General features: G+C 52.4%; 2 protein-coding genes across 5 annotated transcripts in view; both read left to right on the forward strand.

The window, feature by feature from the left end:
- LOC141978573 (gasdermin-A-like) lies at positions 1-10325 on the forward strand. 3 transcript variants are annotated; one of them, XM_074940771.1, is made up of 11 exons: positions 1-515; positions 3105-3371; positions 3609-3798; positions 4148-4313; positions 4421-4514; positions 4712-4753; positions 5337-5366; positions 6613-6758; positions 7263-7413; positions 8100-8173; positions 9713-10325. In XM_074940771.1, the coding sequence occupies exons 2-11, from the start codon at positions 3155-3157 to the stop codon at positions 9953-9955; spliced, it is 1353 nt and encodes a 450-aa protein (XP_074796872.1). In that variant the 5' UTR covers positions 1-515; positions 3105-3154; the 3' UTR covers positions 9956-10325. The 3 variants fall into 3 exon arrangements, with proteins under 3 accessions (XP_074796872.1, XP_074796871.1, XP_074796873.1); XM_074940770.1 differs by having other exon boundaries at positions 3127-3371; XM_074940772.1 differs by lacking the exon at positions 4712-4753 and having other exon boundaries at positions 3127-3371.
- Positions 10326-15119: 4794 nt separating this feature from the next.
- The window catches only part of PSMD3 (proteasome 26S subunit, non-ATPase 3), a 108421-nt gene continuing 96619 nt past the window's right edge, over positions 15120-26921 (forward strand). The window contains exons 1-12 of one of the 2 annotated variants that reach the window (XM_074940813.1): positions 15120-15297; positions 17510-17700; positions 18377-18514; positions 19023-19159; positions 19380-19570; positions 20812-20915; positions 21139-21253; positions 22550-22669; positions 22881-22984; positions 23516-23671; positions 24455-24505; positions 24898-25419. In XM_074940813.1, the coding sequence (XP_074796914.1) occupies positions 15120-15297; positions 17510-17700; positions 18377-18514; positions 19023-19159; positions 19380-19570; positions 20812-20915; positions 21139-21253; positions 22550-22669; positions 22881-22984; positions 23516-23671; positions 24455-24505; positions 24898-24975 (1563 nt within the window). In that variant the 3' untranslated portion in view covers positions 24976-25419. Of the gene's footprint in view, positions 15298-17509; positions 17701-18376; positions 18515-19022; positions 19160-19379; positions 19571-20811; positions 20916-21138; positions 21254-22549; positions 22670-22880; positions 22985-23515; positions 23672-24454; positions 24506-24897; positions 25420-26921 lie in introns of those variants that run through there. The other variant, XM_074940814.1, reaches the window with a different exon arrangement.

Here is a 26921-nt window from a genome sequence, read left to right on the forward strand (position 1 = left end):
ATAATTTTGTATATATACAACTGATGAGGTGTAAAACATGCAATCCACAACTCCACGTCCGCCCATTTGCTTCTCTCACAAGGCTCCATACCGAGCAGGGCATGCTGCTGGGGCCTGTCGCTGCTGGAGATGACACCCTGAAGTGGCACTGTAGTACTCTGGAGGAGGCATGTTGTCCAAGTCCACAGTACAGCCTCTGGGCCTGACGTAGGCCAAGCAACGCCAAACAGGAGTTTGCAGAAAGTTTGCCAAAATGCTGAGATGGAAAAAAACGAGAAGACCAGCTGCTTGGAGGCAGAATTGAAAGCAAAAAAAAAAAAAAAAAAACCACACTTCGGCAGGTCGGTTCAGGCAACCACTTCCTGTACTGTCACAGGAAGTACAGAGGAATCAGGGTGTTTTTTTTTATTTCAACTACTGAAAAAGGAAACTATCAGAGACCATGCTGAGATGAGGAGAGACACAGCTGATCACACCACTAACAAACTGGTCCTGCCAAGTCTTCAGGCAGAGTGGTAAGTGTTTAATCAAGAGACTGAAATAATGATGCAAGCTTAGGGTAATACCAGTGGGGGAGGGCTATTCCTTGTTACACTGGAGTGCAAAAAAAAGACCCTGCCCCGTTTGGTTTCTAATCAGTGCCTTTCTGCTCTTTAAACAAATCCATGCTCCTGGAGTGTTTGGTTTTAAAAAGAACCACCACTTATGGGCTATGAGTAAAGCAAGTTATGTAAAACACAGGAAGAAAAGAACAGTGATTTTTTTTTCAGGAGGGGTGGACAGTATTAACCTGAAGTATAAAGGTGGGGAGGAGCAACCCTTCCGTCCTTCTTCATAGGAGCTGAATCCGAGCCGTGAGGGGAAATTTCACTGGGCACAGAGCAAAAGCATATAACTTTCTTCTGTCTGGGCAAGTTTAGTTCTGTAAATTACGATCACATTACTTTGTCCTTTCCTATGCCTTCCACATCCTAATACTTCAGATGATGGTCAAAGTACAGAGAAAAGTGGGGACAGAGGTGAGCTCATGAGACAGACCTGAAAAGGGATGTTGCCTGGAGGGCACTAGTTTCCTTTCTGCCCCAGCCAGATGTTTAACTCTCAGCTGTGAGGATAGGGAAGCTCTCAGCTTCCATGCTCCCTATTATTGACCTAAGCTAACAACATCCAGTCCTGTATGTTCATGCTGGGGGAACTGGCACTGAATTAGACAGGCTGTCTCCAAACCTGTGTGGGGAGTTATGTGAACTCCCCCTCTACAATTCCAAAACGAAACTACTGAATCATTTTGAAAACATTTTGTAAATCTCTGTATTGGAATTATTATATGCAGCATCCATTAATCAGTGTTTGTTGTCCAGATCTTTGACTGCTCTGCCTTTCCCCAGGGCACTGGGCTGTGGACTGCGAGCTCTGGAAGGTCTGGGTCTAGTGGTTAAGAGCAAGATGCCAGAAGTGAAAACTTCCAGGCTCTATCCCCAGCTCTGCCACTGACTCGCTCTGTGACCTTGGGCAAGTTATATCTACTCTATGCTTCAGTTTCCCCTCTCTGTGAAATGCCAGTGACAGCAACCTACCTTTGTGCTCTTGGATCTACTGATGAAAAGTACCTGCATAATAGCTAATTATTTATTATTGCCCTCCTTAGATCATAAGCTCTTTGCAGCAAGAAACTTCTCTAGCTCTTTATTTCATGAAATATGGATGTTGATGGTTCAAGCTGAATGCCTGCTGGTGACAGCTGTTTTTAAGGATAAGGTGTAGTGGGCTGCTAGAATCCCAGCACTGGGAGAGGACAACATTGTCTGGAATACTCTTCAACTAATCTGTTATCATTCAAGAAATTTCATTTGTATTGTTCACCCATCGCAGGGGAGTAATGATCAAGTTCCTTTAGAAACTAATTTCGTCCTCTGACCCTAAACAATCTACATGATCAGAGACATGGGCAGCGGGTATAATAGGCCAGGGCTGGAGTGCCGCCCGACCCCTGGTTGCGGGGTTTTGGGGGAAGTTTTTGATTATGCCCCATGCAGATTCCGGGTGGCTGAGGCGGCATATGCTATTCAGTTTCCCAGGTTCATCAGTAATCTCCCACGTCTTGAGAAAGATTACTGATGAACCCAGGAAGCTGAGTAGCAAATATCACCTCCTCAGCCACCCCGGAACCTGCATGAGGCATATCAAAATCTTCTTCGGACAAGAATGAGAGGCTTTTCCCTAGGACAGCTTGGGGAGTGGAAGGGAGGTATGGCTGGGACTGGCCTGCGGCTCCTCTGAGCAGACTGTGGTGGGGAGGGGGGTGTTCAGGGCACCTCTGGCAGGGAGGAAGGACTCATGGCTCCAGCTGCAGGGAAGGGGGTTTCAGGGCTCCAGCTATGGGGAGAGGTCATGGGGGGGGGGGCGGGGCAGGGCCGAGCCAAGGGCTCCACTCCCCGCCCATGATCAGAAAGTATACAGGATACGATTTAATGAACCTACTTTGGGAGATGTAGGTCCTGCTCACAACTCTTGAACTGACTCACTGTGTCTGAGCTTGGGCAAATCACGTCTCTCTAACTGGGCGTAATAACCGTGGCCCATCCCACAGGCCATTTGTGGAGCTTAGGCCTTTCTACACTGCCATGTGTCGACCTAGCTGTGGCAGTGTCTTCACTTAAATTTGGCTCCCACCCACGTAAGTGCGTCTCTACGCCAATTTAGTAACACCACCTCGCCAAGCAGCATAGAGTCACAGTCAAGGTAATTAGGTGGACACAGTGTCAATGTACACCCTGTTGCTTACATCAACTGTTACTGGTCTCCAGGAGCAGTCCCACAATGTTGCCCCCTGACAATACAAATCAATGCAAGCACTCCTGTTGAGGACACACACTGCTGACACAACGATCCCAGTGTGCACTCACACAAGTGATTTAATAACAACCATGGCTGTATGCCAGCATAAGCTAGATCAACATAATTTTGGCCAACATGGCCTTAGGTTTTTTGCTTGTTTTTAAGAGCTCTGAGCAGGTAAAACTTGCTGTCAAAGAGCAAGATACCTTGCTGCAACCTCTAGTTGATTTCAGATGTGTTTGCTTCACTTGTCTTTGCCTCCTAAGGTAAAAGTACATTTCGCTTCAGTTAAAGGGTACATCAGGCTGCAGGCAGGATGTTTCACAAGGTAACCAAAGACCTGGCAAAGCAGCTGGCTCATGATGGAGATCTGATCCCAGTTCGCAGCTTTATCGACCAAGATCAATTCACACCCCTAAACCTCGTTCGAAGGCAACCAAAAAAGACATTATGGAGGACTCAGCACCGCTACTACAAAACAGGATTTAGGCTCTGTGACGTTCTGGTACCTGGACAGGACAGCAGAAATCCAGGTAAGGCCAGTCTTCCCACATTATTTACCTGTCCAGTGTGGCAACGCTGCCTGCAGCATCCTGGGCTTGAGAGGCTGTTTTCTTTCAGTGACTGGCTAGAGAACTATGCTGCTTGTGTCTGAACTCTGTCAGGCCTCATCCTTCCTGTGTGCACAGGAGCTATGGGCCATAATTACATAGTAGTGGTACAAAGAGAATGGGTTAACTCTTGCAGGGTTTCTCTTCCCCCCACCCCAGATGTTCAGGATTCACGCTCAATCACTGTTAAGGATTACATTGATGGCACAGTAGCATGGACTGTTAAGCTGCCTGATGACTTTGTGAGAACGGAAGTGACAGGAGCTGCCAGCACCTACCAAGGGAAGTCCATCAAGGTGAAAAGAGTAGAGGTCAGGCCAGCAGACCTCATGTTGCTACAGGGAGAAAGGTGAGGCTGGCAGAAATGGGGGGAAGGAAGGACTGCTCTAACTTATGCAGCTGCTGCCCATGGGCCCATGTCAGCTGCTGAGAATAGCTGTAACAGGGCCACATCTCATTTCCCCTGGCCACACCTCTCATCAGCACTATGAAAGGAGATGGAATAGAGGCTTCCATGGCTTTGTGAACTCAGGGATTCTGCTTAGATCAGGGGAATTCCCTGGTGGACACTTAAGCCAGCTTTCATCTTGCTCTCTGCTCCCAGAGTGGCAAATTCAAGAATAAGGGGAGCCAGTGTCAAGACTGTACAGTAACAGAAAGAAACTCAGAAGTGAACTCTGCATCACTACTTTTTTTAGGAAAATCAACATGGACCATTCCTTCATTGAGGGTTTAAGGAAGCGCAGAGAGAACTTGTACGTGATCAATGAGGCTGTACAGGCTTTGGAGGAGACCACATTTTCCAAGTCCAGTACCATAGAAGGCAGCATTCTGAATGAGATCTGTGTCCATTTTTCATTAAAGGTTCGATTTCTATCTAGATTCAGGAAATGCAGCGGGGGGAACAGCCCCCTCTTTTTAGCACATCTCTGTGCTGTTTGTGCTCACTAACTCCTCTTTCCATGAACCAGGGCACCAGAGGCCACCAGAGAGTCATAGTTATCCCTAAGGACTGCGTCTTGGCGTTCAGAATCAAGCCACTCATTATTCAAAGTGAATCATGGGGTAAGCATCATCCACAAAACTCATCCACTATGGGAGGAAAAAAGCAACACATTAGAAATGAACTTCCCAAGATGTAACAGATATTTGCAAGTGGGGTAGTGGTATTTTCAGGTTTAAATACTGCTGGTGAAAACCTGAGGCATCAAATAACTCTTCAAAGGTTATAAATGGTCATTTCCCTTTTTGTATCTTCACAGGCGTTTCCCATTATCTAGATGATGAAACATTTGTTGCCGATGGTAAACAGAACACTTCGCTATCTTTGTTTGTGTTGATTCTCCCTCTAAAGCGGGATTTTTAAATCAGTTTAGTTAAAGTAGTGTAACTTTGTGTATGGACACATATCAATTTAATCCTGGCTTAGAGCCGTTTACCTTGCACCACGACATTTCAGGGGCAAACTAAATTGATATAGACAGTTTTAAACCATTGCAGGGCTTTGCACCAGTTTAATCTGTTTTTAAACTCATAGATTCATAGATATTTAGGTCAGAAGGGACCATTATGATCATCTAGTCTCAGATTATCTTAAACCAGTGCAATCTGTATGTAGACAAGCCCCCAATGTTGCTAATACGGATGTAGCTGAACAAATCTTAGCAACAGTGGGAATTTTTTTGAAAATTTCCTTAGTGTAAACAAGGCTCCAGAGTGGTTATTTTAGCCAGTTCATGAAAAATTATATTTATTAACAAGGATAATGGCTTTACTCAAATATACGTACCCTTTATACGGACACAGTCCTTTTAGTGGAGTAAAGATAAATGCACATTGGTGTTGACAACAATTCATAATTTTTCCTTCACCTCTCTGCCTTCACAGGTCCAACAGAGGAATCTGATTACTCCCCAGGTAGGTAGCTCTTTATAACATCCTCATCGGACATCAGGATACAATGTAGACAAATCGTTTCAGGGTGTTCTGACCTTATAAGTCATTGCTCAGGGAAGCCACCTAGAGATACATAGATTTCCCAGACTTTTCACTCTGCAGAGCACTTCATAACAAAGAAATCCTCTCACAGACCCACCTCTTTTGACATCCCACTGCTTGATTCTCAGAACATTTCACTCTAAACTACCAGAAAGGTACCCACAGACTATGGAAATATCCACAAGCCAGCTAGAAAAATATTACTCCATAGCTTGATGTCTGCACCACATAGGTTATAAAGATTTGTTTCTGGACTGTATACTGAGTTTCAGGGCCTGACTGCTTTCCAATTTTTCACCTTTACAGTCACAAACGCCTGTGCAAAATGGATGTAAAATGCTACCAATTCAGAACTGACTCATACCCACTAAAATGTTTTACATACATTCTGAACAGGTGTTCAGTGATGCACACATTGTTTGCACAGGTGTAAGTGATGACACAAAGTTCAAAGGAGCAGGGAATCATGCTCACAAGGTATATTCTTGTCATCTCTCATACAGAGATCTCATATACAGGATTTGAAATTTCACCAGATGCCACAGCATGAAAATCAAAATTGACACAGTTTAAGTTGCAAATATAAGACAGTGACAATTTATGTTGACTTTCATGTGATTTGGATATTTCTCACTTATCAGAAAGCAGCGTCAAAATGTCTGTAAACAAAAATTTGATGTCATTAAGTAACAATTTCATCTCTCACTGTACTTGTTAATGTAAAGTGGTGTAAACCTGACAATCATCATACAAAATTCCTTGACAAAGCAATGGTTTATGCTGCTGTGCATTTCACATAGACTACCCTTAACCTATGTCTTGGAAATATTTTAGTGGACTAATCTTTTTTTCAGTGAAGGAATTAGAATGAGGTGATTTGTATTCTATTCTAGGCTGTTATTAACTCATCTTGTGACTTTGGACAAGTTAGTTCTGTAACATAGAAAAATATTCACTTTAATAAGAAAATGTATCAAGATCCTTGGATAGGAGGCATTAACTGAGAACAAAGTATTATTAATTACCTAATGTGTGATTCTGTGAATATTCACAGAAGCCTTTCCAAATCTAAGTTTTCCACATCTAAATTTTGAGTCCTATCTGACCCTTTTGAACTGGGACAAGCAGGGAATCCTGCATTCTGACTCTCCTCCGCTGTTTTCAGATGGAGGAATGGAAGGCCTACAGAGAGAAGTTGAAAAGGAATGTGCAGAGCTCTCACAGTTGTCCACAGATCTGCGTGCCAAGTTCTTAAAATCAATCATAGCCATGATAATAAACATCGACCTCTTGCAAGAACTCAAACTCAAGGTAAAGCTCCTTTTTTCAGTCATTATGGGTTTAAAGACCTCCCGCCCCCACTCAGAGGTCCTTCCTATCCTGTGACCATCTGTCAGTTCAACACCTTCTGATCTGGTCCCCATTGCCATATAAGTAGATAAACTAAACGCGAAACCCCAGCCTTGCTCTGGAAGGAAGATGGGCAGAATTACTTGGTAGGCCTCTTTTGTCTAACTTCTATGAGTATCATTTTAAAAGGCACACCGAAATTCCTACATGTGAATATGCCAATGGACCATTTCATCCGGCATCCTGTATCTTACAGCAGCAAATGTGAATATTCAACTCCCCTAATCCCCAGTTGTGCTATAGCAGATAGCTGAGGTTAGGAAAAATGTGGTCACCCAACACCGCTTTCCTCCCAGCACAGTCAGATGCATACTTCGGTACTTCACATGACCACGCTGGATTAGTGTTTCTCTTAGTAGCCCCCAATCCTCAGTCCTGAAGCTTTTTTCCCCCCCTAACCTACAGCTAGAAGAGGCTTTTGAAGATGCTGATAAATGTGAGCTAAAGAGTGAGAATCCAGACTTGGAAGACTTGCTAAACACTTTACAGGATTCTGCAGGAAACATAAATCTTTACCTTGCTGGGCCGGTTCTCTACACTCTTCAAGCACTTGGTGGTAAGAATAAGTTCTGGGTATTTTAATGGGGGCACCCAACCACACCAATACATAAGAAATGAGTCTGCCTACGAAGAACAGAATGAACGATGAAGGAGAACTCGCATGGTTCAGACATTCCTTAGATTCTTGGCTATGGCAGGGTACAGTCTGCTGAGAATTTGGACCTGCTTTTGGCAGACGGTGCCAGCTAATACAGTGTACCATTTGCCAGACATAGCATTGTGACGGAGTTTACATCCCGTTATGGCATGCTAGCAGAATCCTCATATTGAGGCACCTACTTGGAAACACAATGCATTGGAGAACCCAGAATATAACACAGAGGACCTGAAACCTCGGCAAGAACCTGAGAAAGGGTGGTTAAGTAACAGAAGTGGGGGAATCAGGACTCTCCAGTTCTATTCAGTTTTGCCACCACTTGTTCTGTGACTTTGGGCAAGCCACTTCCTCCCTTGTCTGTGCCTGTGCGGCCCAATCTGCATAATGGGAATAGTAATTTCAACCACTCACCCCCTCACAAGGATAGTAAAACTTAATTTAGTCAAATTATTAAAGTGCTTTGAGATCATCAGAAGGGAGTGCAGACAACTGATGGTTATCCACCTGGGCTTGTCCACCCTCTGCACTTACCCTCTTACCGCCCAGAAAAAAACCCTTTTCTCACATGATTTCTTCTTTTTCAGAGCTAACTGAGGATCAGTTACTGCGGCTGGCACAGTCTGTGAAGAAGCAGATTGTATCCAAACAGCTTGAGCTGGTGAGAGAGAACGCCAGTGAAAAACCGCGCCACACATCTCTCAATGAAGTCTTCCCTTTTGTGGTTTTAAATCAAAGCTATGATTAGATCAGGGCATAAGCAGCAACGTCACAGCTTGAAGTGATGCAAAGGAAGGGTTACTACAGTCTTCAGACAAGGCTGGGACCATAACTGCCCACTTTCAGCGAGATCCACTAAAACATGGAGGCCCAAATTTTCTGACACTGAGGGACACATGGCATCTACCCAGGAAGCAATGGGTGGCACGAGATTGCAGATACAGGATATGTCTAAAAAAACTGAACAGAAGCAACCCTACCAACAGTTGGCATTTTTATTCTCCTTGAGAGATGAACAGAAATTACTTTGTAATTTGAATTCAGCATGTTCTAGCTATGCTGTTGCCCAGCGTTAACGGGGTCACGCTCACCTCTCGTGAGCACCCTCTGCCTGAGTGCTTCCATTCTCTCCCTCTGTTTGTGGTGGGTCCTTGCTGACTCAGCCCACCGGCCAAGTCATACACAGTCTCTCTGTGAGATAAAAGCAAAGCAAACCCTTTTCACGGTACAAGTCTAACAGGGCTTCTCTCAGTGCCCTCTATAATGTCTCTCTGTTTGTTCCTGCTCCAGAATACAGTGCCCCAAGGCTCCTTCACTGGAGGCAGTGTCTTCGCCCTCTCGGGGCCTTTCTGGCCCCAGCTCTTCACCTGGGCCACTACAGTTCAGTTCCCCTTCTGGGGTGCCTCAAAGTCCAGGCTACTTTCCCAGTAGCTGGTTGGGGGGGGGGGGGGGGGGAGAGACCGGGCCCACCCTCCACTCCAGGTTGCAGCCCAGGGACCCTGTAGATAGCAGCCATCCATAACGTCCCTTTAAATAAACGGTGTTGTTGCTATAATTCCCATGGCTCCGGCACATTCTTCACCGTTACCTCAGGGCCTTGTCCTTGTAGAGTCCCAGCAGCCAGCCTGGAGCACCAGCCACCCTCCTCCAGCTCTAGCAAGGATCTGAACTCTCTCTAGCCCTGCAGCTCTTCTTATACTGCCCTGCTGGTCCCTGATTGGCTGCTTCCCACACAGCCACTCTAGGCATCTTGGAGGACCTCTCTACTGCCCTTTTCTGGGGCAGGGTGTGGCAGGGCCACAAGGCCTCCAGCAGGGGGCCTCAGGGCCTAGTCCACCCCATCACACCCAGTTTTACCCTCGCTCAGCAGTTACTGGGAGAACATAGCTGTGGGTTGCATTGGTATGTCATGCTCCTGCTTTAAAGGCAAAATACTCACTTTTAGGGAACAACTAATCCAGGAAAAATTGGAAATAAGTGTTTATCATGATCTTAACAGAAAATAAGAATCTTAGTTCTAATAATGCACATTTACATGCAGCACTTTTCACCTTCAAGGATCTCAGAGCACTTTGCATACTGAAAGACAGAGATCATTTATTCATCCACTGCAGTGACTCTGGTGAAGTTCTGACAGAGGCTTATTCCTGTAGCAGCCAGAGATTTAATATTTTGATTTTGCTTCTTTGTTGTTGCAAAGGTCAAGAGCATCTTGAAGCAAGATTTGCACCTGAAAGAAGCTTTCAGCCTGGATGCCAAGCTGGTCTCCTCCCTGCAAGAGGAGGAACTGAACATAACCAAGGCAATGATAGAGCTGGGTGGAGTAACACTGCAGAGAAATGGACCTTCTTTCACTGGGACTGGAGACCTGGCAGCTTTCTCAGCCCTCAGAGCATTGTATGTAGCCTTGTATGCCTTACATCTTCTGTCTAGATCAGACTAGACACGACACCTTTCCTCACATTAGAAGGGATGTCAATAGAAAGACTGAAAAAAGATTTACTGAGGTTGATTATGGGAAGTGAGTTTTTCTCTACAAAAAGAATCCCCAATTTTATACACACCCACACACTGTAGCAACCTTACTTTGATCTGGATGAGACTCTCTTCATGTCTCCTCAATGCTGCTTCTAGATCAGTGGGTGGGAGAAGGGGACTGTTGCAAGTTGCCTGGCAGCCAAAGGAAGTGAGAAACCAGAACCAAGAATTAAAACAGGTTCTCTCATGACAACCCATGGCCCAGGACGTCATGAGCTTGTCTGCCATATTTTGGCAGAACCAGCCAATGGGAGCTTTTTTTTTTTTTTTTTGGGGGGGGGGGGGGGCGCCTGCGGGCCAGAGCTGGGTGGAGCTGCTTGCGCGCCTCTGCCTAGGAGCTGGACCTGCCGCTGGCCGCTTCAGGAGCAGCACGGTCCGCGGTGCCAGAATGGGCATGAAGCTTGCCTTTGCACCCCGGCTGCACTACTGACTGGGAGCTGCCGGAGGTAAGTCATCTTTATCCTGTTTTTCTAGTTCTGATAAGGTGGGTAAGGTAATATATTTTATTGGACCAACTGCTGATGGTGAAAGAGACAACCTTTCGAGCTACAGAGAGTTCTCCTCCAGAAGAAGAGCTCTGTGTAGCTTGAAAACTTCTCTCCTTCACCCACCAAAGTTGGTCCAATAAAAGATATTATCTGACCCACCTTGTCTCTCTGATATCCTGGGACAAACACAGCTACAACCCTAAAATTTTGTAGTTCTGTAATTTTGATTATGGTATTAATAAAACTCAGTGTCTCTGTGTGTATCATCAATTATCTTCTTCACACTTAATCTTGAAGTAGCTGCCAAAAAACGAACCTGTTATTAGTAACAAGTGCATTTTGCACCCCAAATTAATCATAAGGCAACAAAGTCCAAAGAAACTGACCCTTAAATAATGCACAATAAATAGAGTATTTGTCTGTGTTTCTACTACTATCTGAAAACCTTCTTAGTTACTTTTACATTCTATATCCTCCTCCTCTTTGTACTGCACTGGTGGTGGTTGGGTTTTTTTATATGACTGGGGTGTTTTTTTTGACTGTTTGTATACCAAGAAGCCCTGATCCTGACTGGAGCCTCTGGGCACTGCTACAATACAGATAAAAACAATCCCTTTCTGTAGGGTTATGGCAGATGTTTTTAAACACAAGGATCTATTCACTGATAAGCTGAGCAATTCAAAATATTTTCTTAATGTTACGTTACTTCTGAATTCCAGGTACCTTACGCCTGCCTAATCACACATTGCACTCCTTCCAAGACCCCTGGGGATACTGCAAAGAAGAGGGCCTGAGGTCCCTGGGGGGTGAATTCAAGTCTGTTTTATAAAGCACCCCATGGGCTTGTCTACCCTAGAAAGTTTCACATTAACTATACCCATAAAGTTAAAGGAGCAGACCCTTCCCTAGTGTGGGCAGTTATGCCAGTATAAAAGGGCTTTTATTGGTATTGCCTATTCTAGTTTGGGAAGTGAAATATGCTATACCATTATTGAGAACCTTTATACTGGTATAACTGTCTACACAAGCACTTACATTGGTATAACAATATTGGTTTACAAAGTCACACGTCTAACCACACAGTTATACTGGCATAATTTTTCTAACACAGATCAGGCCATATTTACAATGTGTCGTGGCACATGGGCAGAAGTCGTGATCAAAGCTCCACAAGACCGTAAGGAGTGTAACATTCGGATATTGCGGCTTTTGGCATGCGGGTGACTTGCTACCCTGCGTCCCCTCACTCCAGCACCACCCCAGGCCAGGAAAAATTGGGGACTCCATCCAACTTTAGGATATTGTGAAGGCCAAGACTATAACAGGGTTCAAAAAAGAACTAGATAAGTTCATGGAGGACAAGTCCATCAATGGCTATTAGCCAGGATGGGCAGGGATGACGTCCCTAGCCTCTGTTTGCCAGAATCTGGGAATGAGTGACAGGGGATGGATCACTTGATGATTCCCCGTTCTGTTCATTCCCTCTGGGGCACCTGGCATTGGCCACTGTCAGAAGACAGGAGACTGGGCTAGAGGGACCTTTGGTCTGACCCAGTCTGGCTGTTCTTTTGTTTTTAACAGAGAGGCATGCAAAACTCTGCAACTGGATAAAAAAACATATCCTAATAACGGCTCTTAACGCCTGCAGTGAGTACCACCCACGAGCGCTTACTGTCGGGCACCATGGCTGCCTTGGGCGGAGGCACCAAGCTCTTCTTGAGACCTGGACTGGAAACGCGCTGGAGCAAGGGCCGCATCTTGCCGGGTGTTTGTGCAGCGCCCAGCCCAACGGGGCCGCAGTCAGGCTGGGGCACAACCCCAGTAACAAACGGAAGGTGAAAGGGAAGGGGGGCCAGGAGTTCCTCACCCTTTTGGAGCCTGGGAGCAGCAGTGGAGCTTGAGGAGTTTCCCCTGAGGAAAGAAGGTCACTGTTGGGGGGCGGGGGGGAGCCTCCTGTGGGAAGGGGGTCCCTGTGAGGGAGGGAGTCACTGGAGGGAAGGGGGTCCCTTTAGGGGGGAATCTCCTCAGGTGAAGGGGTCTTCCCTGGGGAATGGGGGTCTTTGAGGGGAGGGGAGGGGATCCCTGGGGTGAAGGGGAGGCCGTGGGGGGTGAAGGGGGGTCTCTGAGAGGGAGGGGGTCCCGGGGGGGGAAGGGGGGGTCTCTGAGAGGGAGGGGGTCCCTGGGGGTGAAGGGGGTCTCTGAGAGGGAGGGGGTCCCAGGGGTTGAAGGGGGGGAATGGGGGTCTCTGAGAGGGAGGGGGTCCCGGGGGTTGAAGGGGGGAATGGGGGTCTCTGAGAGGGAGGGGATCTGGGGGGTGAAGGGGGAGAATGGGGGTCTCTGAGAGGGAGGGGATCTGGGGGGTGAAGGGGGAGAATGGGGGTCTCTGAGAAGGAGGGGGCCCCTGGAGGGGAGGGGGGTCTCTGAGAGGGAGGGGGTCCCGGGGGGTGAAGGGGGTCCCGGAGGGTGAAGGGGGGGTCTCTGAGAGGGAGGGGGTCCCGGGGGGTGAAGGGGTGAATGGGGGTCTCTGAGAGGGAGAGAGTCCCTGGGGGGGGAGGGGGGTCTCTGAGAGGGAGGGGGTCCCGGGGGGTGAAGGGTGGAATGGGGGTCCCTGGGGGGGAGGGGGGTCTCTGAGTGGGAGGGGGTCCCAGGGGATGAAGGGTGGAATGGGGGGTCTCTGAGAGGGAGGGTTCCCTGGGGGTGAAGGAGGTCTCTAAGAGGAAGGGGGTCCCAGGGGGGTGAAGGGGGTCCCTGGGGGGAGGGGGGGTCTCTGAGAGGGAGGGGGTCCCGGGGGGTGAAGGGGGGGAAGGGGGTCTGTAAGAGGAAGGGGGTCCCGGGGGGGTGAAGGGGGTCCCTGGGGGGGAGGGGGGTCTCTGAGAGGGAGGGGGTCCCGGGGGGTGAAGGGGGTCTCTGAGAGGGAGGGGGTCCCAGGGGTTGAAGGGGGGGAATGGGGGTCTCTGAGAGGGAGGGGGTCCCGGGGGTTGAAGGGGGGAATGGGGGTCTCTGAGAGGGAGGGGATCTGGGGGGTGAAGGGGGAGAATGGGGGTCTCTGAGAAGGAGGGGATCCCTGGGGGGGAGGGGGGTCTCTGAGAGGGAGGGGGTCCCAGGGGGTGAAGGGGGTCCCGGAGGGTGAAGGGGGGTCTCTGAGAGGGAGGGGGTCCCGGGGGGTGAAGGGGGGAATGGGGGTCTCTGAGAGGGAGAGGGTCCCTGGGGGGCGAGGGGGGTCTCTGAGAGGGAGGGGGTCCCGGGGGGTGAAGGGTGGAATGGGGGTCCCTGGGGGGGAGGGGGGTCTCTGAGTGGGAGGGGGTCCCAGGGGATGAAGGGTGGAATGGGGGGTCTCTGAGAGGGAGGGTTCCCTGGGGGTGAAGAGGGTCTCTAAGAGGAAGGGGGTCCCAGGGGGGTGAAGGGGGTCCCTGGGGGGAGGGGGGGTCTCTGAGAGGGAGGGGGTCCCGGGGGGTGAAGGGGGGAAGGGGGTCTCTAAGAGGAAGGGGGTCCCGGGGGGGTGAAGGGGGGAAGGGGGTCCCTGGGGGGGAGGGGGGTCTCTGAGAGGGAGGGGGTCCCGGGGGGTGAAGGGTGGAATGGGGGTCCCTGGGGGGGAGGGGGGTCTCTGAGTGGGAGGGGGTCCCAGGGGATGAAGGGTGGAATGGGGGGTCTCTGAGAGGGAGGGTTCCCTGGGGGTGAAGAGGGTCTCTAAGAGGAAGGGGGTCCCAGGGGGGTGAAGGGGGTCCCTGGGGGGAGGGGGGGTCTCTGAGAGGGAGGGGGTCCCGGGGGGTGAAGGGGGGGAAGGGGGTCTCTAAGAGGAAGGGGGTCCCGGGGGGGTGAAGGGGGGAAGGGGGTCCCTGGGGGGGAGGGGGGTCTCTGAGAGGGAGGGGGTCCCGGGGGGTGAAGGGGGGGAAGGGGGTCCCTGGGGGGGAGGGGGGTCTCTGAGAGGGAGGGGGTCCCAGGGGGTGAAGGGGGGGAAGAGGGTCCCTGGGGGGGAGGGGGTCTCTGAGAGGGAGGGGGTTCCAGGGGGTGAAGGGGGGGAAGAGGGTCCCTGGGGGGGAGGGGGGTCTCTGAGAGGGAGGGGGTCCCGGGGGGTGAAGGGGGGAATGGGCAGGTTTCGCGTCAAAGGGTGACACTTTGGGGGCGCAAGGGCCGGGAGACCCCGCCTCTGTGTAACTCGCCAGGCCCCCCCGCGAGCCCGCCTCCGCCAACTAGAAAAGGCCGGGGCGCGCATGCGCCGAGCTCCTCAGGCGTCACAGCGACACCGGAAATACCCGACTAGGAGGGTGATGCCCGAGCGGAGCCGGAAGTACCCGAGTTGATGACGGAGATGCCCGAGCGGAGCCGGAAGTACCCGAGTGATTACGGAGCCGCCAGGCGGCCGCCGGGGCTGAGCCGAGGCGCGCGGCCCGAGCGGTGACGTCCCACTCGGCGCTCGGTTTCTCCGGCCTGCCTCTGACTCCTCCTCCGCCCGCTCTCTGGGCTCGGCTGGCCGGGCCTGGCCTTTCCCAGCACCCCTCGCGGCGGAGCCGGCCGCCTCCTCCCGCGATTGTTGCACCGTCACCGCGAGCCGCGCGAGCTCCGGGCCCCCCGCCCCGCGCCATGAAGCAGGAGGGCGCGTCCCGCCGCCGCCCCGGCGCCGACAAGGCCAAGCCGCCCCCCGAGGAGCCGCCGCCCGGGCCCCCGGACGTGGAGATGCAGGAGGCGGCGGCGGCGGCGGACGGGGCCGGCGGGGAGAAGCCGCCGCCGCAGCGCGAGCTCGACGCTGTCACGCTGGAGGGTGAGGGGGGGGCGCGGCCTGTGGCGGGGGGAGGGGAACGGGCATGGGGACCCGGGGCGGGGGCGGCAGAGGGGAACGGGCCGGGGGGGCAGACCGGGGGGTGGGAAGAGGAGGAGGAGGGGCAGACCCGAGGCGGGGGGGGGAGACCGGGAGGGGGAGGGGAAGGGGAAGGGGAACGGGCCGGGGGGAGGGGCAGACCCGGGGGGGGGCAGAGGGGAACCGGGGGGAGGGGAGACCGGGAGGCGGGAGGGGAACGGGCCGGGGGGCGGGAAGGGGAGAGGGAGGGGTGGACCCGAGGTGGAGGGGGGGGCAGAGGGGAATGGGGAGAGGGGCAGACCGGGAGGTGGGGGGGGAACAGGCCGGGGGGGGAGGGAGGGGCAGACCGGGAGGTGGGGGGGGAACAGGCCGGGGGGGAGGGAGGGGCAGACCGGGAGGTGGGGGGGGGGAACAGGCCGGGGGGGGAGGGAGGGGCAGACCGGGAGGTGGGGGGGGGGAACAGGCCGGGGGGGGAGGGAGGGGCAGACCGGGAGGTGGGGGGGGGGAACAGGCCGGGGGGGGAGGGAGGGGCAGACCGGGAGGTGGGGGGGGGAACAGGCCGGGGGGGGAGGGAGGGGCAGACCGGGAGGTGGGGGGGGGGAACAGGCCGGGGGGGGAGGGAGGGGCAGACCGGGAGGTGGGGGGGGGGAACAGGCCGGGGGGGGAGGGAGGGGCAGACCGGGAGGTGGGGGGGGGGGAACAGGCCGGGGGGGGGAGGGAGGGGCAGACCGGGAGGTGGGGGGGGGGGAACAGGCCGGGGGGGAGGGGGGGGAACAGGCCGGGGGGGAGGGAGGGGCAGGCCGGGAGGTGGGGGGGGGGGAACAGGCCGGGGGGGAGGGAGGGGCAGACCGGGAGGTGGGGGGGGGGGAACAGGCCGGGGGGGAGGGAGGGGCAGACCGGGAGGTGGGGGGGGGGGAACAGGCCGGGGGGGAGGGAGGGGCAGGCCGGGAGGTGGGGGGGGGGGAACAGGCCGGGGGGGAGGGAGGGGCAGGCCGGGAGGTGGGGGGGGGGAACAGGCCGGGGGGGAGGGAGGGGCAGACCGGGAGGTGGGGGGGGGGGAACAGGCCGGGGGGGAGGGGCAGACCGGGTGGCGGGGGGACCCAGCAGGACTGGGCCTCGGTACCCACCAAGTCCCAGGGGCTGTTTCCCTCTGGGAGGCCAGTGCCGGCCCCGGGCGCCTCACCCCACCGCTCTGTGGCCCCGTTTCCCTGAGTCCCAGGGGCAGCCTGTGCAGGGAGAGGGATTATTGGGGGGGGTGTGCTGGGCGTAGGGGGGTGATGGTTCGGTTGGGAAACGGTGGCGTCGGGATGGCCACGGTCCCCGTCGCCGCACACCCGAGCACCTCGCCCCCGGTGCCAGGCAAGGCAGCGTCCTCCTCGCGCTCGCCCAGAGGGCCAGGGAGATGCAGGAGTCTGTATGGCGCTGAGCGGGGTCCGCTCCCATTGACTTCAGCTGGAGTGGCGGATGTTTGGCACTCCTGAAAATCAGACCCCAAGTGGCTCGCTTACGGTGACAGAAAGTCTGTGGTAGATCCGGGTGAACTCAACTCTCGGCCACAGCCAGCACCATCTGCGTCCCCTCCACCCCAAGTGGCGCATAAAGGGACCCCAGTGTTTGGCTTATCTGTCAGCTTGCTCGCAAAGTGCAGTGGAACACTTCCGTGTGAAAGCTGCGACCTGAGCCTGAGATTGTTCTAATACTTGCTCTGTAGTTAGGATGAAGGCAGTACTCAACTGGATCAGCCCAACGTCCATCTACTTGGTTTGTGTTTGCACAGTACCTAGCGCGGTGGGGCCCTTGTCTATCACTGGGGCTCCTAGGTACTATTGTAATATAAATGATACTCCGGTATCCCTTCTCTCACTGTGGCCGGCACCAGGGACTGCAGAGGAAGATGCAAGAAACCTGTAGTAGACGGATATAGGATAACCTGCCTCCAGGGAAAGTTTCTTCCTAACCTCCCCCCCTCCTCCCACTTAGAGAGTGGCTTATGTCCTGAGGTATTGAGTTTTCTCCTTTAAAATGATATTAAAATGAGCGGGTAGAAGCGCATATCAGCCTTCAGCTAGGAAGCAGGGGTATCACCAATATGATCATCAGGTATTAGGATTTGCCTCCTTTGTGAGAGCACTTGCCAGGGGCGAAGTGCTAGCAGGATTTCCCTGTGCTGATGCAGACATCAAAGAGCACGTGAAGCAGCTTGAGAAGGCCGTGTCTGGAAAGGAGCCTCGCTACGTCCTGCGTGCCCTACGGGCTCTGCCCTCCACCTCCCGCCGACTCAACCCCAACGTGCTCCATAAAGCCATCAATGGCTTCTTCACTTCCAACAGCACCATGCGGGACTTCCTGCTGGGCTTTCTGGAGGAGGTGAGTCTGCAATGGGGACAGAGGAGGTTGTGGGGGGGAGGAATAGCTCAGTGGTTTGAGCATTGGCCTGCTAAACCCAGGGTTGTGAGTTCAATCCTTGAGGGGGCCATTTAGGGATCTGGGGCAAAAATTGGGGATTGGTCCTGCTTTGAGCAGGGGGTTGGACTAGATGACCTCCTGAGGTCCCTTCCAACCTTGATATTCTATGAGGTTGCTGAAGTTGGGGCGGTGACTCTGCTTCAGCAGATGCCGGGGCTTTTAGTAGCAGAGTACGTGTTATTGTAATGGGGCGGGGGGAACAGAGACCCCAAAGGGAGTGTTCAGACATTACAACCTAATTGCTCAGGAGTGCCTGCGAACTGAGTTGGGGGCAGTGACTCGAGCCAGTTCCCAGCTGGCTTGTGTCTGTATCAAAGAAAAATCACAATGGGCATTTGCTGGCCTGTGTTGGCATCCTCATCAGAGAGAGCAACGACTGAGTGGGCCATGGAGACTGAACTCTCCTTTGTTCCTAGAGGTGATCCCTCCAGGTCAAGATTGTGGCACACTGGAGGCAGGCAGGGAAGTTGGTATGGGCATTGGTGATGGGTATGGCACATCCATGTTGAGTTTCCTCTGTGAATTACTAGAGGACTTCAGAGCTGTGGATCCAGCACATCTCGGTCTCTCTCTATAGCCTATGGACACAGAAGCAGAGCTGCAGTTCCGTCCCCGGACAGGAAAGGCAGCCTCAGCCCCACTCCTGCCAGAGGTGGAAACCTATCTCCAGCTGCTCCTAGTCATCTACCTGATGAACAGTAAACGATATGCAGAGGTAAAACCCCAGGACTGTCCTGCATGCTGCATTGGGGAGATCCATCCTGCTACTGAAACCCAAGTACTGGGTGTGTATGGCCCATGAGACTGTAGGGTCAGAACGTGGGTGCTCTCCCCATTGCCTCCCTGTTCCCATGAGCTGAGTACAGGTAGATGGTGGCAGAGCTTCAGAGCAGAGAAGCTTCGTGTCCCATCCTAGCCTACAGCACCGGTGGAGGCTTAGTAGCTAGCCAGCAAAGAAAATACCACTGCCTCCATTTAGTTACCTCAAGTCTTACTGCTCTGCTAGGAGAGCTTCCCTGGAGTTATTTTAACCCCATCCCAAAGGGATTGGCTGAGATACAGCCCTTGGAAGTTACCAATATTTTAGGGACGGGGGATTTAGATTAATGGAAGTTCCCACAGCCAAAATGCTTCTGACCACTTCCCCTCCTGTGTTTCCTCACAAGTGAGCTCGCTCTCTCTCTCGACTTGTCTGTTTTGACCTTCCTCCTTTCCTTCCCCAGGCCCAGAAAGTGTCTGATGACCTGATGCAGAAGATCAGTCCTCAGAACCGCCGAGCCCTCGATCTGGTGGTGGCCAAGTGTTATTACTACCACTCCCGCAGCTACGAGTTCCAGAATAAACTTGATGTGGTCAGGAGGTAGGACTGGCTGCTGCTGTGTCCGATAGGTTAGTTGCAGTCCTGTGTGCTGCATTCTCCCGGAGCCTGCCTATACAGAAATGAAAGGGCCTTTTGGTGCCTAATGGCACTGCAGCCATTAGCTAGGATCGAAACCTTTCTGAGGACATTTGTGCTCTCCCCTTTTGCAGCTTCCTCCCTCCCCTCTGACAGACTCTTTCCTCTCCACCCTCTTTTGAAGTTTCCTGCATGCCCGTCTGAGGACGGCAACCCTCCGTCATGATGCAGATGGTCAGGCCACCCTCCTGAACCTGCTGCTGAGAAACTACCTTCACTATAACCTCTACGACCAGGCAGAAAAGCTCGTCTCCAAATCAGTTTTTCCTGAGCAGGCCAATAACAACGAGTGGGCCAGGTACCTCTATTACACAGGTGAGAGGCAGCAATGCCACTGCAGGCTGCGTTACTGTTGTGTTGTCTAGTGACTAGAGAAGGAGGTTGGAATTAGGACTCTTGGGTTCTCTTCCTGAGGCTAGGGAAGGAGTGTGATCAAGTGGTTAGTGCCAGGGTTCGGATTCAGAGGGTTTTCTCCTGGTTCTGCCACTGACCCTGTGACCTCTGGCAAATCGTATAATCGCTGCCTCCATTTACTCACCTGTAAAATGGGCTAATACTTAGCCCAATGTGTATGTCACAATTCTTTGGCAGTGGAATTTGCCACAGAATTGTATTCCAGAATCTACACGTCCTGCCCTAGTAAATGGGAAGAAAACACTGGACAACATGCACCAAGCATAAAATGTTATAGTCTTGTCTGCAGGTCTGAAATGATAGGTCTGAGAGCGGTGAACGGCCACATTTATCTCTGGGGGGCGATAACTGCGCACAAAGGGAGTGGTGGAAATGCCAGCCCTGTTCTCTGCTATCGTGCGCAATACCACAGTCCCCAACAGCCCCCTCTGCAGCTGCCCAAACCTCCAGCTTTTCCCTGGACTCTTGCAGTGCCGCTCAGCATCACCAGTACAAACGTCGGCAAGTGAAACTGAACTGGATGGAAACTGGAGAATGGAGGGGCCACTGTGCTGGTCAGGTTAATGTTCACGTTTAATTACATTCAAAAACTCTGTTCTAAAATTTAAATGAAGCTGCCCCAATTTCCAGACCAGGTGCCATAAATTCCAGGGACTGTGCCGCAGACCATGTCCCTCTTGCCAGGGAGTACGGTGGGCCTTGGTAGTAATCATCATGCTAGTGAGCAGAGGTGGGTGTGAGGCTTTGAGAGCTGATGGAAGGGCTGTGGATGTGCACAGAGGTGTTTGCGTTGCTGCCCTGGGCAGGGAAGGTGTGAGGTAACGATTGCTCGCATTCTGCTGTCCTGCTGCGCTGAGTCGGTAAGTGTGCGACCTCTGAAAGACGGAGCGCCTCTCGCCGTTGGGAGCTGAGGCACCTGTACACAGATCTGCTTGTTGCTGACGTGACCTCAAGTGCCGTCAGTCTCAGACGGCTCCGAACTAGAGCAGCCAAACAGCTGGCGTGGCATGGAGCAGTTGGCTTGATTAGCCGTTTGTGTCAGGTTGGGCGAAGGTCCCAGTGCCTGGGCTGGGCTTTGTCAGTTAAACCAACTTCTCTCTGAAACAGTTTCTGTCCCTCTGTAACTCCCCCTTTCCTTCCAGGTCGCATCAAAGCCATTCAGCTGGAGTACTCGGAAGCACGGAGGACCATGACGAATGCCCTGCGGAAGGCACCACAGCACACAGCAGTCGGCTTCAAACAGACGGTGAGTGGGGGCGTGTGTGGTCCTCCGGGGGCACCTCTGGGTGGATGCGCTTGTGCCGGCACTATGCGTCATCAGGCCCATGGAGAGGAGCAGAGCCAAGGTAGGATCCGGGGCTCTCACCAGCTTCTTGGCCCGTCTATTCTAATGAAGAATTTGCTTCCTTAGGGTGTCTAAGGGAGTTCTGACAGATTCATAGTCTCTTGTGTCTGTCTTTCTGCCTAAGGTCCACAAGCTGCTCATCGTGGTGGAGTTATTGCTGGGCGAGATCCCGGACAGACTCCAGTTCAGACAGCCTTCCCTCAAGAGGTCACTCATGCCCTACTTCCTCCTGACGCAGGGTAAGGATGCTCTGGCTACTCCCCAGAGCTTCATGATCTGTTGTTGGATGATCCAGGAACCCCTAACTTTCTGTTCTGTGCCCTACCATTTGGTCTAGCTACAGCTTCTCAAATTTTCATGAAAAATGACAAATAGTGACGACAGCAGTTGGTAAATTGCACACTTTTATTTATGCTGTCTCATACTGCAAGAACAAAGAGAAATGATATGAAACTGAAAGATGTAGTTATAAGGGAAATGCGGGTCATAACCTGTGGAACTCATGGCCACAAGACATCAGAGACCAAAGATGTAGATTGATTTTAAAAAAGGTTAGTCGTTTTGTATGGACAATAAGAACACTGACAGCTTCATTACGTAAGACAAAGACATTTTTTTACATAACCATATTTTCACAAACGAGGGTCACTTTCATGGTTAGGTTGTTTTAGGCTAGCAAAATCGTGGTGCAAAAGATAAAAGTGCACTTAAAAAATGTGTGCTAATGTTGCTATGGCCAACTTCTGATTCCAGAGCCACATGCGCAAAATTTTCAGAATGGAAGATAATTTTCAGTAACTTTTTGCTCCGTTAGCTGGTTTGATGACCAAGGGATATTGTTCCTGCTTCCAGTGCCCATGGTCCTGGGTTCTAATCTCACTGGACCCCTGGCTGGGGGAGTAAAACTTACTTTATACAGTATGCATCCGATGAAGTGAGCTGTAGCTCACGAAAGCTCATGCTCAAATAAATTGGTTAGTCTCTAAGGTGCCACAAGTACTCCTTTTCTTTTTACTTTATACAGTGAGAGTAATTAACCATTGGAATGCTTTACCAAGGGTTGTGGTGGATTCTCTATCACCCGCAATTTTTCAATCAAGATTGGTTGTTCTTTTTTTTTTTAAAGACATGCTTGAGTTTAAAAGGAAGTATTTTGGGGAAGTTCTCTGGCTTCTGTTACACAGGAGGTCAGACTAGACGATCACAGGTGGTCCCTTCTGGCCTTCGAATCTATGAAATTGTTGGTCTCCAGAAGTCACCACGTCATTATAAATTGAGATAATGTTCTGCTCTTCGAAGGAGCAAAATATTTTTAACATTTCATCAATAAAGGGCACTGTCTCCTGTTTTATTTCTGGCATTTATGGCTCTAACCTCAAAATTCCACTTACTGGAACCTTTACCTGTCAGGAAGGAGTTTGTTGAGTGGTTGGCATACAGGACTCCTGAGTTCTGTTCCTACTCTGACTTTGTGACTTCAGCAGATCTTTTCCTCTCTCTGTTTTCTCTCAACCGTCTCCTATATGTTCCCACAGCTGTTCGGACGGGTAACCTAGCCAAATTCAACCAGGTCCTGGATCAGTTTGCAGACAAATTTCAGGCAGATGGGACCTATACCCTGATCATCCGGCTGAGACACAATGTGATTAAAACAGGTAAGAAGCTGCCAATGCCATGTCTTGGGCGAACTAGCCCCTGTGGCTTGCTCCTCTCGTTTAATGCAGCAAAGGAGAGCAGTGTGCATTTGAGTTTCCTTGTGCTGCTTGGTTTAAAAGGCCTCTTGCGATCACACCCACTCCCCAGCTCACTAAGTGTACCTGTGGCCCCATGACACTCTCCAGCTCCTGTTCTTTCTCTCACCTCCAGGTGTTCGCATGATCAGCTTGTCCTATTCACGCATCGCACTGGCCGACATTGCTCAGAAACTGCAGCTAGACAGCCCGGAGGATGCTGAGTTCATTGTTGCCAAGGTGGGTCGCTGGGACGAAGCAGAGGGTCAGGGATCAGCATAGGAAATCTAGCCCTTGGCCCCTTCTCCCTGCGGTGTTCAGGGACCGCAGAGCTGTCTGCTTCCTGAGGGGTTGGTCCTGTATCTTTCAGGCCCTGCAGAACCGGCGCTCTGCTCCTCCAAAAGGGTCTGTCACCAGCCTGTTACTATTGGGATCTGGGCCATCAGCAGCTCCAAGGGCCTGCATCCCAATTAACCCCTTCATGCCGGGGTGCTCTGACCCAGAGCGTAGCCTTGTCCCTACCCATCTCGCTACATCTGTCACTTCCTTGAGCAAGCGTTACCAAGGGATGTTGCACCAAGAAAAAACAGGTGCTCAGGGCTTGAGAGAACAGACAAGCCAATTCACTGTCCTGTGGGAGCGAGTCTCTGCTTCCTGAGTGCAAAGTGCTCACGCTGCCATCCCCGGCTGTTGACCCACGGGCACTCTGCGCACGCGGACACCAGCCTTGGAGGTTGGCCCCTTGCCGTGACTGTTGCCTCTGGGCTGTAGGCCATCCGGGACGGCGTGATCGAAGCCAGCATTAACCACGAGAAAGGCTACGTCCAGTCCAAAGAGATGATTGACATCTACTCCACACGGGAGCCCCAGCTGGCCTTCCATCAAAGGATCTCCTTCTGCCTCGACATCCACAACATGTCTGTCAAGGTAGCTAGGCTCTGCCCATTGTCCGGGTGCTGGGTCAGGTGTCCCGGTGGGGCCGGTCTCCTGAGATGTGTGAGTGCAGCAGGTTGACTTAGAAGCCTCAGGGCTTCAGAAGCTCCCCCAGCAGGTTCCAGGCCCTTCTGGGGTGATGGGTTGGCTCTTCTCCTTCCTCTCCCTCGCACCCCCAAATCCTCTCTTGGGGCACCAGTTCAAAGCATGGTCCCTCTGCCGTCCATGAGCGCCCCACATTCTCCTGTTATCTAAACACACCCCGTTCTGTACTCTGCCAGCAAATACAGTGCACTGCAGCGGGAGTTGGGAGACAAAAGTCCTGGCTTCTGTTCGCCACTCTACTGAATTGCCTCTGTAAAATGGGATCCCTGCAAGCTCTCCCACGTGGGCGCTGGGAGGCCTCATTCATGCCAAAGTGCTGTGAAAGCCTCCGATCTCAGGCAGATCTCCCAGCACTCTAGCTCCAGCTGCTGGGAGCGAGAGCTGATTCCCCGGGTAGGCTCATGAGGCCTCAAAACATGCGCTACCTTTGTGGGCACATCCCGAGCTCCACTGCCCTGGGAGGTGTGTCTGAAGGTTGATGTCCTGTCAGTGAGGCAACCTACCTGGCCGTGCTGGAACTTGCTGATGGAGCAAGGAGCATGACCCCTGGCTGCAGTGCATGCTTGGAAATGTCTCCACAGCCTGTGAGAGGTGCCTGTGTGTTCCTTGCCTCTGCCCTGTGGCCCTGGCCAAGGTGGTCCCTCACTGATCCCCTTTTGTTTGTGTTTCCAGGCCATGAGGTTCCCACCTAAGTCTTACAACAAGGACTTGGAGTCTGCAGAGGTGAGATCCCACCTGGGTTCTGGGCTTCCTGCCTGTGGGGGGAGGGGGTTGAGCGCCCCATTAGCAACCCTCCCTAGGAGTGACACTTCCCTCCCAACCAGTGCTGTGTACCCGTGTCGAGCCTGTGCCAAGAGCCCCATCCCTGCCCTGGTGGGAACCTTTCTGTGGCGAGCCAGGAGTTCTGTCAGGGGCCCAGTCCTTGGTGCCAGCTGTGGTTTGGACAGAGCCTTCTCTTCACTCATTTCACATGAATGGCCATCACTTCCCCCTCTCTCTCGGTCACTGCTGTCCTGGCAGCCTCTCCGAGCAGCTCAGCTCCCAGTGCCCTGAGCCATCCCAGTCCCACTGCTGCAGTCAGCCCGTTAGGAACGTGTCCTGCCTTTGCCTTCCAGGAGCGCCGGGAGCGGGAGCAGCAGGACCTGGAATTCGCGAAGGAAATGGCAGAGGATGACGATGACGGTTTCCCATGATCCTCTGGGGACAGCAGTGTATTTTTATTTTCCCACAGGGAATATCCTGTCTGATAGAAACCATCCTCTGGTGGCTACAATCCAGAATCTGCCTTTCTTTTATAAACTATCTGCATGTACGTATTGGGGGGGGCGGGAAGGGGAGACGCACCCAGGTTCTATATCACCCTCTACCTATTGCAGAGGGAAGGGCTCCCCTGCAACCATCACCCAAGAGATCAGCCTATTAAGGGAAACCCACCCTCCCAATTCCCAATAAAACTTCTTTTAAGGTTGCTTGTGGTGGATGTCATTGCTGCACCGGCGTGGGAAGCGCACAAGGGGTTAATGAATTAAACCTCCTGAGCTCTGTTACCAAACCTCTTACCCGCTTCTGGGTGCGTGGTTACTGCTACACAGACCACGGCTGAGCCGCAGCTCTCACAATAATAATGGGTTAAGACTTTGATAAGCTTCAATTATGACTTTTAAAATAAAAGTTGGAAAAAAACCTCGCACGTGTGTGTGGTTTTGCGGCTTTCAGTTTCACGGTGGGGTGGATGGAACAGCTTGGAAACCCTGAAGCTTTTGGATGCAGATGCAGTAACAGAAGGGAGGTATGTTTCACAAGGTCAGATCTTTCTCCCGAGAGTGCCAGTCGGGATTCCTGGTCTCCCTTGCTCTAGTTACTGGTTATGCTGTCGCTCGTACACTACCACCAATGTGTTACCTGAAAAACCACCCTGGCTCAAGGTTAATCTCAAGGCTTCTCATCACTAGATGAACCTGCTAAGTCTTCCTGAAACTGCTCCTTGCAGCCTGCCCTCTGCCCCATTTGTAGGTAATACACCTGACCTCTGTTGTGTATGAGCGCAGTGCCCACAAGAGCAGCAAGTGCTTCTCTGGGGTCCTGTTTCTTCCCTTGTTTTCCACGTATGGGGCCGAGGTCTCCTGATGCTCTGACAGCTGCTCCCTGGGCCTTGTCTCTGCTAGAAGAAAGTATTTCAAGGTCGGCAGCTGGCAACCCTCAAAGCCAGTGTTGTGCTCCACAGAGTCGCTCTGTTCCACAGAGGTTCTTATAACCTGCTCCCCACGCTAGGGCATGCGTGCCTTCCAGTTGGGCATTCGTCACGGTGCTTAACATCTGTCACAGCGGTTCTCCCTTTGCTCCCCAGGAGCAGCATGGGCCGGAGATTGGCTTGGCTGGGCAGGTTTTTAGTATCGATGCCCTGGGTTTGTCGCAGAAGACAAACACACCATTTTGGAGCAGGAGGTGGGCGCTTTGTGATGGCTCTTAACTGGTGGAGGAGTTCGTTCCACTCTCAGGCCAGCCCCATGACAGTTCCGGTATCAGCACCAACTAGCTTTATGATTATTGCCGGCGTTCCTTGTGTCAGAGGAGTGAAGGTGTCGGTCAGGGTTCTTTATCCCGCAGCTTTAGGCTCGGTTCGACTGAGGCCGGTAGTTGTTACTTCAATGCCAATAACTTTGGAACCTTATAGGCTACTACTGGGTACTGGTGCTGCTGCCTGTGACCAGCAGGGGGTGCTGCAAAACCAGACCGAGGCATGTGCCCTGTCCCTGAAAGCGAGTGCAGCTGGAGGGATGGCAGGACTTCATTAAAGGCCTGGCCTGAAACAGGGCTAAGATACACAAAACAGCCCGTGACTAACTTCAAGCCACAGCCTGATTTACACCAATCTAAACCAGGTCCGGAGGGCATCCTACTTCACCCCTCTGCGTTCCCCTGGCACCACTTCTCGTGATTTACCCTCCGGCAGGACCAATGTGCAGGGAGCCAGGGGTCCAGTCCCATAAGAGGAGAATGAAACCCAGAAGGGAAGTGCTAGTCAGCCAAGCCCTGATCCTGCACCATGTAGGTCCCCAACTTTTGGGCCAAGCTGCTCTAACCACAGGCCACCAATTCCCCCTACCGAGTTGGGAGAGACAGAGGAAGGTCGCCACAG

The sequence above is a fragment of the Natator depressus genome, chromosome 27 (assembly GCF_965152275.1).
Source record: "Natator depressus isolate rNatDep1 chromosome 27, rNatDep2.hap1, whole genome shotgun sequence".
Classification (NCBI taxonomy): Eukaryota; Metazoa; Chordata; order Testudines; family Cheloniidae; genus Natator; species Natator depressus.